At 34.4% G+C, this 16,097-nt stretch overlaps 1 protein-coding gene and 1 long non-coding RNA gene across 3 annotated transcripts; both read right to left on the reverse strand.

Moving 5' to 3' along the window:
• Window positions 1-1,785: 1,785 nt before the first annotated feature.
• Window positions 1,786-15,756, reverse strand: LOC128180079 (ATP-dependent DNA helicase DDX11-like). 2 transcript variants are annotated; one of them, XM_052847905.1, is made up of 9 exons: window positions 15,313-15,756; window positions 12,160-12,347; window positions 10,621-10,682; window positions 9,795-10,507; window positions 9,400-9,652; window positions 3,341-4,280; window positions 3,096-3,168; window positions 2,566-2,690; window positions 1,786-2,294 (listed from the first exon to the last, which is right to left on the reverse strand). In XM_052847905.1, exons 1-9 carry the CDS (start codon window positions 15,383-15,385, stop codon window positions 1,995-1,997), a joined length of 2,727 nt encoding a protein of 908 aa, XP_052703865.1. In that variant the 5' UTR covers window positions 15,386-15,756; the 3' UTR covers window positions 1,786-1,994. The 2 variants fall into 2 exon arrangements, with proteins under 2 accessions (XP_052703865.1, XP_052703864.1); XM_052847904.1 differs by having other exon boundaries at window positions 3,090-3,168; window positions 15,313-15,751.
• On the reverse strand, window positions 11,119-12,031 carry LOC128180083 (uncharacterized). Its single transcript, XR_008243176.1, has 3 exons — window positions 11,595-12,031; window positions 11,352-11,478; window positions 11,119-11,245 (listed from the first exon to the last, which is right to left on the reverse strand). It is a non-coding gene; the product is annotated as an uncharacterized LOC128180083 (long non-coding RNA).
• Window positions 15,757-16,097: the final 341 nt, after the last annotated feature.

Below are 16,097 nucleotides of genomic sequence, written 5' to 3' on the forward strand. Positions count from 1 at the left end.
GATCACACAGTCATGATATCAAATGTTATTACAGAATCATACAGTTGAAATTAAATGTCTTAAAAGAATCATAGTCATGATATCAAATGTCATTACAGGATTAGACAGTTGATATCAAATGTAACTGGAGGATCATACAGTAATGATATCAAATGTCACTACTGGATCACATACTAGTAGTCATGATATAAAATGTCTTTACAGGATCATACAGTCTTGATATCAAATGGCACTACAGGATCGAACAGTCAGGATATCAAATGCAATTACAGGATCACAGTTGTGATATCAAGCCACTACACTATCATAGTCTTGATATCAAATGTCACTAAAGGATTAAAAATTTGTGATATCAAATGCCACTACAGGATCACAGTCATAATATCAAATGCCATAAAAGGGATAAACATGCACGATATAAATGTTATTACAGGAACATAGTCTTGATATCAAATGTCATCACAGGGTCACATAGTCACGATATAAAATGTCTTTACAGGATCATATAGTCTTGATATCAAATGTCACTAAAGGATCAAACAGTTGTGATATCACATGACACTACAGGATCGAAAAGTCAATATATCAAATGTCATTACAGGATCCTAGTCTTGATATCAAATTGATCATACAGTCTTGATATTAAATGTCACTAGAGGTTCACAGAGTCGTGATAGCAAATGGCATTACAGGATCACACAGTCATGATACCAAATTTAATTACAGGATCACAGTCATGATATCAAATGTCATTACAGGATCATACAGTCTTGATATCAAATGTCAGTAGAGGTTCACACAGTCATGATATTAAATGTCATTACAGGATCTGGATAATAAATGTCATTACAGGATCATACAGTCTTGATATCAAATGTCACTACAGGATCACATTGTTATGATTCCATTACAGGATTATACATAATGATATTAAATTTCATTACAGGATCATACATCCTTGATATCAAATGTTACTAGAGGATCACACAGTTGTGATTTCAAATGCCATTATGGGATCACCACTACACCATTAAAGGATCATACAATTGATATCAATTTTTATTACAGGATCATAGTCTTCATATCAAATGTTACTACTGTAGAGGATCAAGCATTTATGATATCAAATGCCATTACAGTAGACTGCTATCTGCATCAGTTCTTTTAAAATCACTACTTTATCAAGTTATTTTTACTAATAACATTTTCTAGAGTGAACTTCTACAGGTCAAAGAACAATATGATGAATTCAACCTTTAAATGGGTATGGCGACAATTTTTTCTTCAAATTTTACTTTTCCAATTTTAAAGTTTACGATGCTTAACTAAGGTATTTCCAAATGTCAGCCAAAATTTCAATGTCGGTTGTCAAGTTGTAAGTAAGATACAGAGCACACATTTCTTATTGTAAACATCTCTTGTGCTATGCCACTTTAAAACATGTGCTGTATAGCATGCTGGTAATTATAGTCAGAACAGACAATTTCTTCCAAGTTTTATTGACTTTAATGCAATAATAACAAGAGTGTTATGACATAGGACTTACTGACAGTAAAAACAAAACAAAGCTGATCTTTGTAACAAATTTTAAACCATATGTCATTATTTCATCTAACATTAACATGTTTGCCATTTCTCAAAGGTTTTGAGATGACATAAGCACTTTCCACTTCATTTCAAACTCTACATAAATACACTAATCTTGGAAAATGTAAGTTTTTGGAGGTTAATAATTGAATGGTTTACCTAGAACAGATATAGATGTCAGTATTTCTTTTTTACCGGTATCTTGCTGAAAATATCAATGCACATTACTTTCACTATGGTATCTTTATGCTTAAAAACCAATGAATTGAAATAGCTTTTAATAACATAGAATCCATAATAAAACACTGAGATAACTGACATTCAATAACCATAAATAAAACAGCAGCTGAATATACAGAAGAAGCTACCTTCAGTACCTTAACTGAAAGCCAGTATGTTACAATTAATTAAACAGGATTATTGGAGCACTTTCTCTGAAAGAATTTAGAAATGGCTGCCATCGAGGGTCCATATTTATCCATCCGTTGCAGATCTTTGGCAATCCAGGTTGGGAGTTTGGACCTGACACTTTCCCGACAGTACCTCTTGTCCAGCAACAAAATGGTGGCATAATCCTGGCTGTGGCGGATAGCCCGGCCAATGGACTGATTCACAGCCTTCATACACAGGTTCTCATAGTGAATCTGCCCTGGGAGATGGCCGTCTTTGTCCTTAGGAAAATTGCTATTCAAATACTGCATTTTTTCCTAAAAGAACAGAAAAATTTACAATATTGAAATATATATAATTTGCATTATCAATGTAAATTTAGTTTTTTTAGGGTTAAAGGTTGCTTGACTTTCTTTATAAACTTTAACCTGTTCATTCCCTTGGAAAATATAACGGTAGGTTAAATGTAGAATTCAAAGCATACTAGTATTAGTATTTGGTAACATCAATAATACTATTTATACTGTAAATCTTAAACACAGCTTTGGATTAACAAGTAAGATTATCAGTACATGTGCACTAATTAACCTGTAGTTCTGGGGACATTATGTTCGGATAAGGCATTCCCACCATGATGACACATCGGCCAAGATCATCAGAGAAGTTGATTCCTTCACTCATCTTTCCTCCCACAACACACAGCAAGATGGCCCCTACAAGCCAACAAAAACAATGAACTACAAATCTACAGTATAAACGATAAAACATAATGACAAAACGATGAACAACAAAACAGTTAATGACAAAACAATCAACGACAAAACAGATAATGACAAAACAATCAACAACAAACCAGATAATGACAAAACAGAAAATGACAAAACAATCAACAACAAAACAGTTAATGACAAAACAATCAACGACAAAACAATCAACGACAAACCAGATAATGACAAAACAGATAATGACAAAACAATCAACGACAAACCAGATAATGACAAAACAATGAATGACAAAACAATTTAAAATAAAACCATTAAAAGTCTTCTCAACATTAATGTCTGCACTGCCTTCTGCTGTTGATTTCTTTCCTAGGACACGTGAATACATACCTGTACCTTTGACGCCTTTCTGTATGGACTTCGAGTATTCTCCTAAAACCTGCTCTACCTGCGAGGACAACTTTGGTTCCTGATGAAAAAAACCCCACATCTTCATGACAAACAAAAACAAGATGACAAGACAAACACTTTGTCAAGCCCTGCAATTTTCTTCCTCAGTGTTCATCATTCAAGTTAAAAATCAATAGTATTAAATGAAATAAAGATTTGGATAATTTCATACTATGGTAAGATATTCAAACCTGAAATATTTTCTTCTTCTTCTCCAGCTTGGCTAGAATGCCTGATTTGTTCCAATGCTGGTAGACAAGATGCTGGTATTTGTAAGACGGAAAGAAACAGACAACCCCGCCAGGGATAATATTGCACACATTACTTATTACCAGGCCCAGTTCATTTAATAAAGCAGAATTTTCTCGTGAAGAAAATGTAAAGTCAAAGTCAACACCCAAAGGCCCAGACTTCATGGCCAGAGCCAACAGATGATCTGATGGTATCACATGACCACATGAATATTCATGAATGTTCTCTGGCCCAATGCCAGCTGCATAAAACAGTTGCTGCTTGAATTCCTCTACAGGTTGCATGGTCCCCCCAGCCACTACTACAGACCTTGCCTGGCTCAAAACATCTTTGAAATGAACTGCAGGGTTCATCTGCAAGAACTTTAAAGTGCTCTCCTTTAGTAATGTATGCCTAGTTAAAACAATCCTCCCATCCTTATCTGCGCTTGTCAAAGAGGCAAAGAAGCCCTCAATGTGGGCCAAGGGTGATCTCAAGACTACAGCTTTTTCAGATTGTCTAGTGTTGTCTGTCGTTTGAGTCTCCTCCACAAGATTTTCTTTGGTTTGTGCAATCTCTTTCAGAAACCCAGAGATTCCCACATTTTCCTTTGGTTTGTCTGCTATCTTGACCTCACAGTTTGCATACTTTTCCACAAATCCGTTTAACTTTTTGGATATTTGGCTCTTTCTACAGTACTGTAAAATCTTGAACAGGTTGATGTTGTCAAATCCACTGTCAGATAGGAACTGGTTCACCGTCAACACTTTGCTCTCCGATTTCTCCGATCTCTGTTTCTTGTTATCAGTTCTGCCCTCAAGGAACCGCAGCAAGCAGTTCAGCACAAACAAAATCTGCTTGACATACAGTAGATTCTTGGCTTTTAATCGAGATCGAAATCTACAATGTTCAGTCATAATTCATTTATTTACTTCCCATTATTAATAGGAACAAACCAGATAAGACTAAAATTAAAAAAAAAACAAAAATGCAAAAATATTTATTTTAAACTGTATTAGTTCCACACAACAATAGTCACACCTAGCTACAATGAAGTGACCCTCTCCTCTTTTCTTTTTTTTTTTTTTTTTTGGGGGGGGGGGGGGGGGCCATCAGGCAACTTTACTGTAGCTATAAGTGTTCGTAAGGATTACGTTTACTCAGGGGCGAAAAAAATCCACCGATAGGAACAAACACAGGGCGAAAAACCATCTTTAAGCAAGTCCTTAAAGGTGGCTTAAAGGTGACTTAAAGGAGCTTAAAGGCTATACAACCTTTAAGCCGCCTTTAAGTCACCTTTAAGCAAGTGCGTATAGGTCCTTAATGTCCAAACTTCTTTAAGCTACCTTTAAGCCACCTTTAAGCCACCTTTAAGCATCTTTAAGTGGCATTTACGCTCTCTTTACACTGCCTTTACACTGTCTTTAAGTGGCCTTTAAGTCAATATTGATCAAGCTGAACAATAAAAACATATATTAAATGCAAAAGCTCTTTTATAGAGATCGGAGGGGGTCATCCGAGTGATAATATAATTTCCAAGGAAGGGGGGGGGGTCCAGGCGGTTTTAATCGTCGCTCCATTAAACACAGATCGCTATCATCAGCACCGCTCCGATGGACACAGATTGCCGTTATAAAATTCTTTATAATTTTTTGGGGGTTTCAAAATTATTGTAGGGGTGAGCGCAGTCTCTGTATCTTAATATGTGCATAAAACTAATTAAAGTATGTTTGTTTCCTATTATAAATTAATCGGTGAAAAAACTCTCTCTCTCTCTCTCTCTCTCTCTCTCTCTCTATCTCTCTCTGTTCATCTGGTTATTAAACAAAATAAAGATAATGAACCAAAAATGCATGATTTAATTTGTTAATCGGTTTAAGGTTTGTATTTTTTTTTTCAATTTTCATTATTTCTAACTCTAGATCTCCTAGATACATGTTAAAGATGAAAAGACTCTCAACTGCCTTTGTTATATCGGGCAGGATATTACTGCTTTGTTTGTCTAGACATAGTTTTGTTCGTTTGTGTATATCTAATTAGAGTCTATTATTTGTCCAACTTAAGAAAACCCCTGGAACTAACACAGAATATACAAGATATACACAGCAGTTGTGTCGTGTGCCCAGGTGCATGTTTGTGTATATCTAATTAAAGTCTATTGTTTGTCCAACTTAAGAAAACCCCTGGAACTAACACAGAATATACAAGATATACACAACAGGTGTGTCGTGTGCCCAGGTGCACGTCAGGGTTTCTAAAGGCGTTGAATCTTAGTTAATAATGTACGAGTATACGATAAGTCTAGTGAATAAAAGTTAATTTACATTTGTAATTCATTTTCAAAGTATTATTTCCTAGCTCTGGGTTTCAAATATGTTACGTCTACAAATTAACGATACATGTATGTAACAGTAAAATCTTGAGGCTAATTAATTAATGTACCTGTGATCATAAATAGGGGTTGATTATTTAAATATATGTATAAGGGTAAATATGTCAAATATACCCGGCCTGGCACATCATACAATTGTATGTACAAGTCATTTGCAATTGCCACATGCAGTAAATACGTCACCGGTAATTGGTAATTTTGTTTGTTATAGAATTGATAGTTTAAAAATCATGTACATACAATTACATGTAAATATTTAAACATATTAGAACGGCGCCGCGATCATGAAAACCGGGAAATTGCGGGAAATTGAACAAATACCCTAATAGTATCAATGCATTTAATAAAAGAAATGATTTCATTTTCTTTCTTACATTTTTATAGCTATAAATTAGATGAATTACGTATATCTACTCTGTTTAAATTTATTAACTAAGAAAGCCTACTATAGTGAACCTAACGGTTTCCATTTAGGTATAATATATTTTTGTTCACTGAAGACCAAGTTCCGTATTTCATTCTAAATACATGCATGCATGTAATTTATAAATTAGATATAATTGATTGTTACAAACTGAATGGTTTGTCAAAATCTTTTCAAGTAAACACATTCAATACAGTGATTCAATATCCACTGATATATAGGATATTAAAACGCTTATAAATATGTAAGTTGCCGTGGCGCAGAGGATGTGTGGTGATGCTAGTAAACTAAGGGTCCCGGGTTCAATTCTCACCGCGGCCGTTTTTTTTTTTTTGGTGTGTTTTTCATTTTTCTTTCTAGAACAAAAACCGTTTTAATACCTTATCTTTCATAAAGTGAATACATTTTGTTGGAAATTTAGCACAATATTGAATTAAATTTTTTTTAATGGCTTAAAGGTGGCTTAAAGGTAGCTTAAAGGTGGCTTAAAGGTGGCTTAAAGAAGTTTGGACATTAAGGACCTATAAGTTGTCCTTAAAGGTGGCTTAAAGGTGGCTTAAAGATAGTCTTTAAGCTGCCTTTAAGCCATCTTTACGCTTTCTTTAAGCCACCTTTAAGCAATACATATAGCTTAAAGGTAGCTTAAAGGTGGCTTAAAGATCGTCTTTAAGCTACCTTTAAACACCTTTAAGCTACCTTTAAGGAGGACTTAAAGATGGTCATTCATCCTGTGAAAAAAACTACTTATTGTTCATTGTAGCCCCACTATTGTGATGCTATTTTTCACTTTAAAATAACTAGGTCAATGACCTACTTTTTCTGCTGGTGACCTCTAAATGTTTTTTGATAAAATTGTCAAAATTTTCCAACATTTCAAGGTTTTATATATTTTTTAATCATTAAAAATAATAAAACAATTTGTAGGTTGGGAAATGATAAAATACGAATAGCTTTACTAATTTTATATTTGAATGAATCGTTTTTAGCTCATATTTTAAGTTTAATTTAGTCCGAATTTCCTCTATCAATTTCCAAAATTGTACCCATTTTTGATCGAGTTTTACAAAAAACTGACTAATAGGAGCTCCAAACCATTGATTGCCTAAAACAGTTTTTATTGTCTGTATTATGTTGACATTAACATTATATAAGGTCAATGATCAAAATTTCGAGATATTTTATCTTGAATCAATTTCATATATTTTAAAGATTTTTCTAATCGCGTGCCAGCCAGTGATATAAATTTATAGACGAGTAAATACAACCATAAAATATTTAAAATGGTATGAAAAACCACCTAGAAACTACACTTTTGCAATTACATTGCAACAGAAAGTATTTAAGAGAAAATAAGAAAATGAAAAAATTGGTCCGTATTTCCTCTGTTTCAATTTTAATCTACCTTTGTCGGAGAATATCTTCCTCAAATAAACTAATCATAGATATTAATATCGATATTTGTTAATAACATTGTTATTTTGTGTCTTTAAAACAACTTTGGACTTCAGATATTGAACTTTGTAAAAATATTTTTTTAAATCTCAAACCCTGAGTAAACGTAATCCTTAATGCTTATTTTTGGATGTCGCAGTTCCTATAACACACCAAGCGGTGCAAACAAATCATCATACCACGCTAATGTGTGGTATTCAATTTGACTGCACCACTTGGTGTGTCATAGGACCGACGACATCCAAAAATAATAAGCATTCAATGCTTAATTGAAAGAATTTATATCCTGAATTTCATATACCTGTAGCCATCTTTCATTTCCTAGATCTTGACTTTAAGTACTGTTAATGTATTACATTTGGCTGTGTGTTTTTTGTGGATAGCCACTTCCGCTTAATCAAGTGCATTGCTAAATGCCATTCTTGTATGTATAAGAATAGCCACATTCAGAAATATGCTAATTCAAATCCAAGCTAACTTGTTGAAAAATAATTTTCCACTAAATATCGTACATATTACATTTACAGTATTTAAACATTCATAAATCTGCCAGGGTAGATATTGACTCAGAGTTCTATCAAGGTGGGTTTACTTCATAGAGACCAGCTTAAACACAGGGTGTTTCAATGACAGACTATGGTGTGACAGGCAGGGTGAGAAACTTACTGTATATCAAGATTTTTCCTGCATGGTGCTACTTTTCACAATACCAGTTATAAAACATTAAAATGCATTTCTTATCACCCTTATAATCATCAATTCATAAAATCTTTAAAAATAAATGCACTAGAATCAAACTGCAAATAATCTGCAACTGCAGAAAAAACAGACTTATAAAGCACCTTAATTAATAAAACACATGTTCTATCATAAGTATTTCTTGTAAAGGTCATTAATAAGATGCTTCGCCTGATGAGTACACCTACATTTACCATTAATCTCACAGCAGCATAGTGAGTCTCCATGGCAACTTAAAGTTCAGGTATTTTATCAATAGTCATTGAACAATTTCATAGAAATTACTTTCAAAATAGGTCATAAATAAAGATGCATTGCTACCATCTTTAAATGAAAAAAAAAGATGCAAAGAAAACGACAACAAGATGAAATGTTGGGAGTTGACTGAACATGCCAATAAATCAGTTTTTCTGCAGTTATAATAAATACAAAAGGATCTACAGACTGCTATTTACACAAAACCAAAAAAAAAACCCATTTATTGTACCGTGAAGTACCTGGGTAACAGATCACTTAGTTTGCAAAATACCATTATTTAAACGTTTCTTTTTACCACTTAACCATACTTTTGTATAATAATTCAAAACTGATCAATCTGACAGCGCTTAAGCAAAAAGAATTTAATGTATTGGTTCTTAGGCACCTCCACATTAGGTCAGATGCCATTGCATTGTTTGATTAAAGTTAGGGCTTACTGGAAGATTTGCAAAAGGGGAATAACTCAGGTTTCAATTTGAAGTTATCTATAAAAATTGTGAGTTATTCCCCTTTGCAAATTTTGCAATATAATTTTCAAAAAACACCTGCCTGCTGAATTTTATATATCTTATAAGTTTTGGTCTAGAAATACAAATATCATCATTATTTTTTTTTATCAATTTGTGTTGAAAAAAAAAAAAAATAAAAGTGTTAAAGGATCAGACATTGTTTATTACATGTCTGTAGATCATACAAGTAGAACACTGTTTACTACTGGGTATATACTCGAATTATCTGAGTAATGCTTCACTTGCCTTTGTTCGTACTGAGAGAGTTGGCTGTGTGCTTTAGAGAGCTGGGCCCCGGTTATCATCACACTGTACACTGCGTTTATCGTCTCCAGCAGGTTGTGAGCTTCGTCAATCAGGACGATGTTTCCCTCAAGACGGATACCACTGGCCTCTCTCATCGCCTTGTGTAGGAGTATGTTGTAAGGCAAAACAACCACCTCAGCCAGAGGGAGAGACAACCTTGAGGTATAATAGGGACATGCTTTCATTCTTCGACCTGTAAAAATACAGCACTTTTTTAAATCATTTCAAAGGAGGACTGCAGGTGCCCTTTATAGGGGAGGAGCTTACAAAGCTACAACGGTTATCTTGTTTTACAGCTTTCACAATTCTTAAAAGTCTTATTTGGAAATCTTTACCTGATATGACAATCTGCTCCATGTCGGTTACTTCTGTTAAAATCTGATTTCCAAGGTCTTCCATTGTCTCTTGTTTGTAAAATGGACAACCATTACTGCCTAATTTCTTTCTTTTCTTCTGTACTGCTTCATCACTCTCCTTTTTTTCAGTCCCTTTGCTTTTATTCTTCTGTAAATCCAGACACATATCATTCATCAGGGACAGAGAATTCAGTTTCCTGACTGCATCATTCACACACAGATTTTGCCGAGATCCCAAAGATAACACCCTGGTATTGGAGCCATATGGACTTTTGATAATTTCACGCACAAACTGAGCTAGCTGGGAATGGGTTCGACTGCAATAGTAAATCTTGGTCACATGACTCCCTTCATCACTTACTACCTCTTCATCAGACTCCTCTTCCTTTCTGACCTCATCATCACTATGATAATCCTCGGGAACCAAATCTTCATCGACCTGACTCTCCTCTTGACCTTCACCTTTGACCTCCTGATCTTTGTTGACAGTCTGAGCATCCTTCAATAGTTTCTCAAACTCATCCTCTGACTTGTCACGCTTTCGTTTCCTGTTCTGCTTTTGTTTTTTAATCTCCAATAACTTTGACTCCTGTTTTTCTAATTCTTTCCATTTCTCTTTTGCTCTTTCAACACTTTCTTGTTTTTCCTTCTTTTCAACAAATGCTGCAATCCAATCCATTTCACCAGAGGCTCTAATCATACCAGATATTACAATGTATTAGCATTTAATTCACTGATAAAGACTGTTTATTTCCAAAATAATGCCAGCAAACAATGTGAGCAAGACATCAGTTCATTTACTTACCCCTCTGAACTGCTGGTTTTCTCTTCTGCTATCAATTCTTCTAGCTCTTTCTTTTGTTTTTCCTACAAAATAATAAATATTATAAATACACAGGAGTCCTAATCAATGATAAACACTCATAAATTAAAAAAAATTTGTTTTTCTTCAACAAACATCGTTGAAAAGAGCATTATGATAAATTGAGGTCTCTCTTTTTCGAAGTTGACAACTCAGTCATTGGCTCATTATACATGTACTGGCTGGTATTTAGGAACATTTCTCCAACCCTTATCTGTGCCAATGGCAATGTAATCAGTCTACATGTACATTTCACTTTAATTCAGCATCATTTTGAACTTGTTTTCATACATGCCAACTTTTGAAAATCTTCATGGGGGATTTTTCGCGAACGACATTTTTCATGTCTACAAATTCGCGACATTTAGTCTTAAAAATATAATTTGTCTTTTTTTTTGTATGTTAAAGAATTTATTCAATATATCCAAACAATCTAACAAATATAAAACAAAAATGTTTATTCTTTAACAACAAATGCAAAACTTTCAACAAGTGTGCTTAAAATTCAGGTCCATGGTAAAAGAATCTGCAGCCAGGAAACATATGCTCTCTTTCTTAAGACAATGGCCTACAAAAAATATGATACATAAATATTATTAAATGCAGTGTTTGTCATAATGTTAATGTTATTATACAAATGGTTTACAATACACCTAACAATTTTTTGTACTAACCTTCATCTTGGTCCACATTTTTTCCAATGCAAAACATTTGCATTACGACTTCTGATTGACCTGAAGCGTGGATGCATTTACATGTAGGCTACATGTATGCCATTCGCTGTAGCCACCATGGTTAACGCTAGAAATCGTTTAAAAATAGTTACGCTGAGCTTAATTTAATTCTATAAACAGTTTAAAGACTATCAAATTTTAAAGGAATTTTTAATCATGTGAAGTGAAAATGTTTTTACATACCATCACTCGGAAACATTTCGTGATTTACAAGCGATCGGTGCTGTCAGCATGCTCAGTTGCTTCATTCGTTCTTTATCTATAAAACAATTAACTTCGATCGCCTAGGTCGTTCTCTGTGTGTACAATACATGCCGATTAATTACTATCAACACACGCTCTCAGTTAACTCCAATTAACTTCCCAACACATGTTCACACATCCCAAATCACGACATGTGCCACAGGTAAACAGTAATGGCAACCCTAAATCCCGATTTCTGATTGGCTGGCAAAACAGAAGCCGCGCGAGATATAAAATTCATGTCGGAAATCGGGGTATCTTGTCGTAATTTTTACGAAATCGGGATTTCTGTACAATTTACAAATCCCGATCGGGAAATCGGGATCGATGCTTCAAATCGGGAAAATCCCGACTAGATCGGGAAGGTTGGCATGTATGTGTTTTACAGCATAATGTTAAAATTGATATTGTAGTTACACCATCTTCATGATCCAAGAAAAAAAATAAAATAACTCTTTACAATCTTCTGTGGAATCAAAACATTTTTAAGCAGACCCTAACTTGCCTGGTATTCCTTCAGCCATTTAAGGGCCCCACAGATGAGACTGAGGGACTTGCCTGTCCCTGTAGGGCTCTCAAATATCCCAACTTGTCCCTTCTCTAAACAGAGGTACAGATTCTCCATGAACTTTTTCTGGACATCATAAGGTTTGAAAGGAAAGGGAAAATCAAGCAACTCCAATTGTTGGACTCCTAGTGATAACAGAACATAGTGATGAAATTCAAATGTGCATACCCCGGTATTTTCTTTTTACATACCTAGTAGATAATGAAAATAAAATCGTACATGCAGTATAACTAATTGTATTGTGACAGTCAGACTGGTTTGGTTACTATACTCTGTCCCAAGATATTTTGGATTCACGTTTGGCTTAATTGTTTAATATTTATAAATACCTCAGGATCCAAACGATGTTCATTCAAAAGTATGAAAAATTTCCAAGATTTCTCAGTCAAAACGCCCCTGTTAGCTTATCAGGTTTCAATACAATGCTAAAAAATGTGATGTCTACGGAGATTTTGCATTGCAGTAAGCCCGGATGATAACGTTGAAATATTGCGCGATGTATTCCGAGTGTATTCCGAATGGAGAAAAGATGTAAACATTCCCCATTATAAATCTCCGTAAGGAATCTGTTTTCGTTCCTGTGAATTTTTCCGAGTGAAAGATGATAATGTGTCAATGAAATTATCTTGGAAAATATCCCTTTCAACTATTTCAATTGCACTTCTTTCACAGGTAAGTGTATTTCTATAAAAAATCGTCAAAACGTGAATCCAAAATATCTTGGGACAGAGTATAGCGCAATAGTCTGTCCCAAGATATTTATGTTTGGATGATTTTTAATAAAAATACACATACCCGTGAAAGAAGTGCAATTAAAATAGATGAACATGATGAAAGGGAAAAATTCTCAGATAATTTCATTCTCACATTATTATTTTTCATTCAGAAAAATTCACAAGAATCTAATCTTTTCTCCATTCAGAAGTCACCCTGCACATTTTTCAAACGTTATCATCGGGGTCTGTTGCAATACAAAATCCTCAAAGACATTGCATTTTTTAGCGGTGTATTGAAACCTGATAAGCTAGAGGGGGCGTTTCAAAGGAGAAATCTTGGAAATTTTTCATACATTACTTTTGAATGAACATCGTTTGAACCCTGAGGACTCAGTTATTGATAAGTATCGATTAATTAAGCAAAATGTGAATCAAGGATATCTTGGGACAGAGTATAGATAACTAAGTTGGCACAGCACCTGAATAGAGATTCAGGGGACTTGTGTTCAACCGAGGTCTGGTCAGGTGGATCGGTTTACTAAAAAGGAGCAATGAAGACCCAAAAGAACCCAAAAGAAATCCAAAATGAGTATTAAATAAAATTTGGTTCGATTGAGTTAATCGATGTACCGGTCTGGTCTATAGTATATGGCAAGAAATTAGAACATTGTTTTGAGGTAATACTTTTGTACCTATCAATAAGCCATTAAATGTAATGGCTTAGAGAGAATTTTAGAGGTCTATGGTTACGAAAGTTACGTCTCTGATGACAAGTAGTGAACAGGTTCAGTACAATCACTAGATTTAGCCACGTGGCTTGATTTACCTACATAGCTTTTACCTACCTGAAGTAGGTTTACTTAGCTACTCAATCATACTTTTGTATTAAACAGGTTGGGACCAATCTCCCAAATGGGATATAATAGCCCAAATGGGATATAAATTTAAGGAGCAAAAAATAAAAAATTTCAATTTTGAATTTTTTTATATCCGCATTAAATATATGAAATACAACAACTTTTGGTAAACAACTTTTTCTGTAGCTGTACTATTACGGAGATTGATCCCTCAGTATATCCAAAACTTCTTGGGGATCAATCTTACAAACTATAGACATATAGAAAAACTTCTTAACCAAAAGTTGTTGCATTTTATTTACATTAATGCGGATTTATATCAAAAATTTTAAAATAAAAAAAAAATATTTTTTGCACCTAAACTTAATATCCCATTTGGGCTATTATATCCCAAACAGGCTATTATATCCCATTTGGGAGATTGGTCCCAACCTGTTAAATGGGCATTTGTACTAAAAGTCGCACTCAGGTGCAGCAATAATTTTCAACTTTGATTTCTTTGAACTGATCTGAAAACAATTCATTAAAAATCACTCTTAAAAATGTTGCTCTTTTTGCGGAAATGCAGTCAAAGTTCTAAAAGTTTTGGGGCTATGTATAACTGTTTGTGTTATCAAACAGCTATTACTTCTTAAATGGAATAACAAAGAAGAACATGAAGATTGATTGGTAATAAATCAGCACAATGTGAAGTAATCAACTTATGCATGCCTCACCGCACACAAGTGTCATACAGTTATTCAAACAAAAGAAATGCATTTTTCCTTGAAACTGCTCAAAAGCAGTGATGTTTGAACTATTTCTGCTCCGAGTTCCTTTTATAATAGTGAGCGTGCATGCATGTACAGTAGGGAGGTAAGGATATGAGTATATGAGTAGGAAGGAAATAAACAATGGGACATTTTGAACTAAATAAAAAGGAATAACATGAAAAAATAAACAGTTAAAAAATTTAGGTAGATATTGCTTATAGTCAAACCATTAAATTTGAAAGTAGGAATTAAATTACACAGCCTACAAACAGGGACCGGGCTCGCTCTCCTCTCTCTCTCTCGGGGTAGGGGGTTGCGCTGTATCATTACCATTAAAATTAGTACCTTTGGCACACTTATTGTACAGCAATACTCTCTCATTCTTTGACATTCTTTGATACCTAAATAACACTAGGTTGACAATGATGCAAGGTATGTGTAATTCTTGCATGCTGCGCTCGCCAGAACGGTTGCACCGTAAAACATATTACTACATTGTACAAATATAGGTTGACAGTTCCTTGCGACTTTTTGTCTGTTTTACATAAAATGCAAAACTGCATAAAGATAGGTAAATAAACCTACTTCAGATAGGTAAATAAAGCTATGTAGGTATATCAAGCTACGTAGCTAAACCTAGTGATTGTACCGGACCTGGTGAAAAACAAGTTTTAATGCTGCATCTGTACTGATTTGAAACAATGCATAGATATCATGATTGAGAGACCCATTCTGAATGTGTGTATTATGAACAGCTATACTAACCCTCCACCTCTTCGATGAAAGATGCCAACAAATCATCGTCCTCGTCGTCGAATTCGTCCATAATTGCCGCCATTGGTTTTTATTATTTACAACTTCGATCCCGATCTCTATTTGGAAAAAAACCCGATAGGTATTTACGACGCGGCACAACGTCATACAGATCATGATGCTCATATTGTTTCATACAAATATATATCAAATCTAAAATAATGAGAATTAGATGACAGAGAAAAATATACAAACCAAACAATGAGAGGCCCATGGGAAACATCGCTCACCTGAGGAATTAAAAATATCTTATCTTGGCCAGGCAGACTACGCTCAGGTCACACCCGAAGTTAAAGTCTGATTAGGTCAGGTTAATCGCAGTTTAAACCAGGTCCATAGGACATCTGTTATTTTAACGAGAAAACATTTTATCTACAGAGGAATCGATTCTTTTTTGGACCAACCCAATCATGAAGGTGGTATAGGACACTTCCATATTGTAATAAACAATAAAGAATTTTTCATATTTCCCCCCCCCCCAAAATTGTTACCCAACAGTGTAGCGAAGTGGGTTGAAAATCTGTAAGTCATGAGTTTGAATCCCACTATGGGCTTTATAAATTTTACTTCAAGTTCAATTAAACCATGCATGATCACTGGGCCAATCACCACTTGTTTTTTTCTCAAATGTTGAATGAATAGGTAAAACTCAGTAAAAGAGAATTGCTTGTCAATGAGATCACCAAGTTGTTGTGCTCAAAATGATGTTCTTTTATGTGTGTAAACCTCATTGTTAT

This window comes from Crassostrea angulata, chromosome 4 (genome assembly GCF_025612915.1).
Source record: "Crassostrea angulata isolate pt1a10 chromosome 4, ASM2561291v2, whole genome shotgun sequence".
Taxonomy (NCBI): Eukaryota; Metazoa; Mollusca; class Bivalvia; order Ostreida; family Ostreidae; genus Magallana; species Magallana angulata.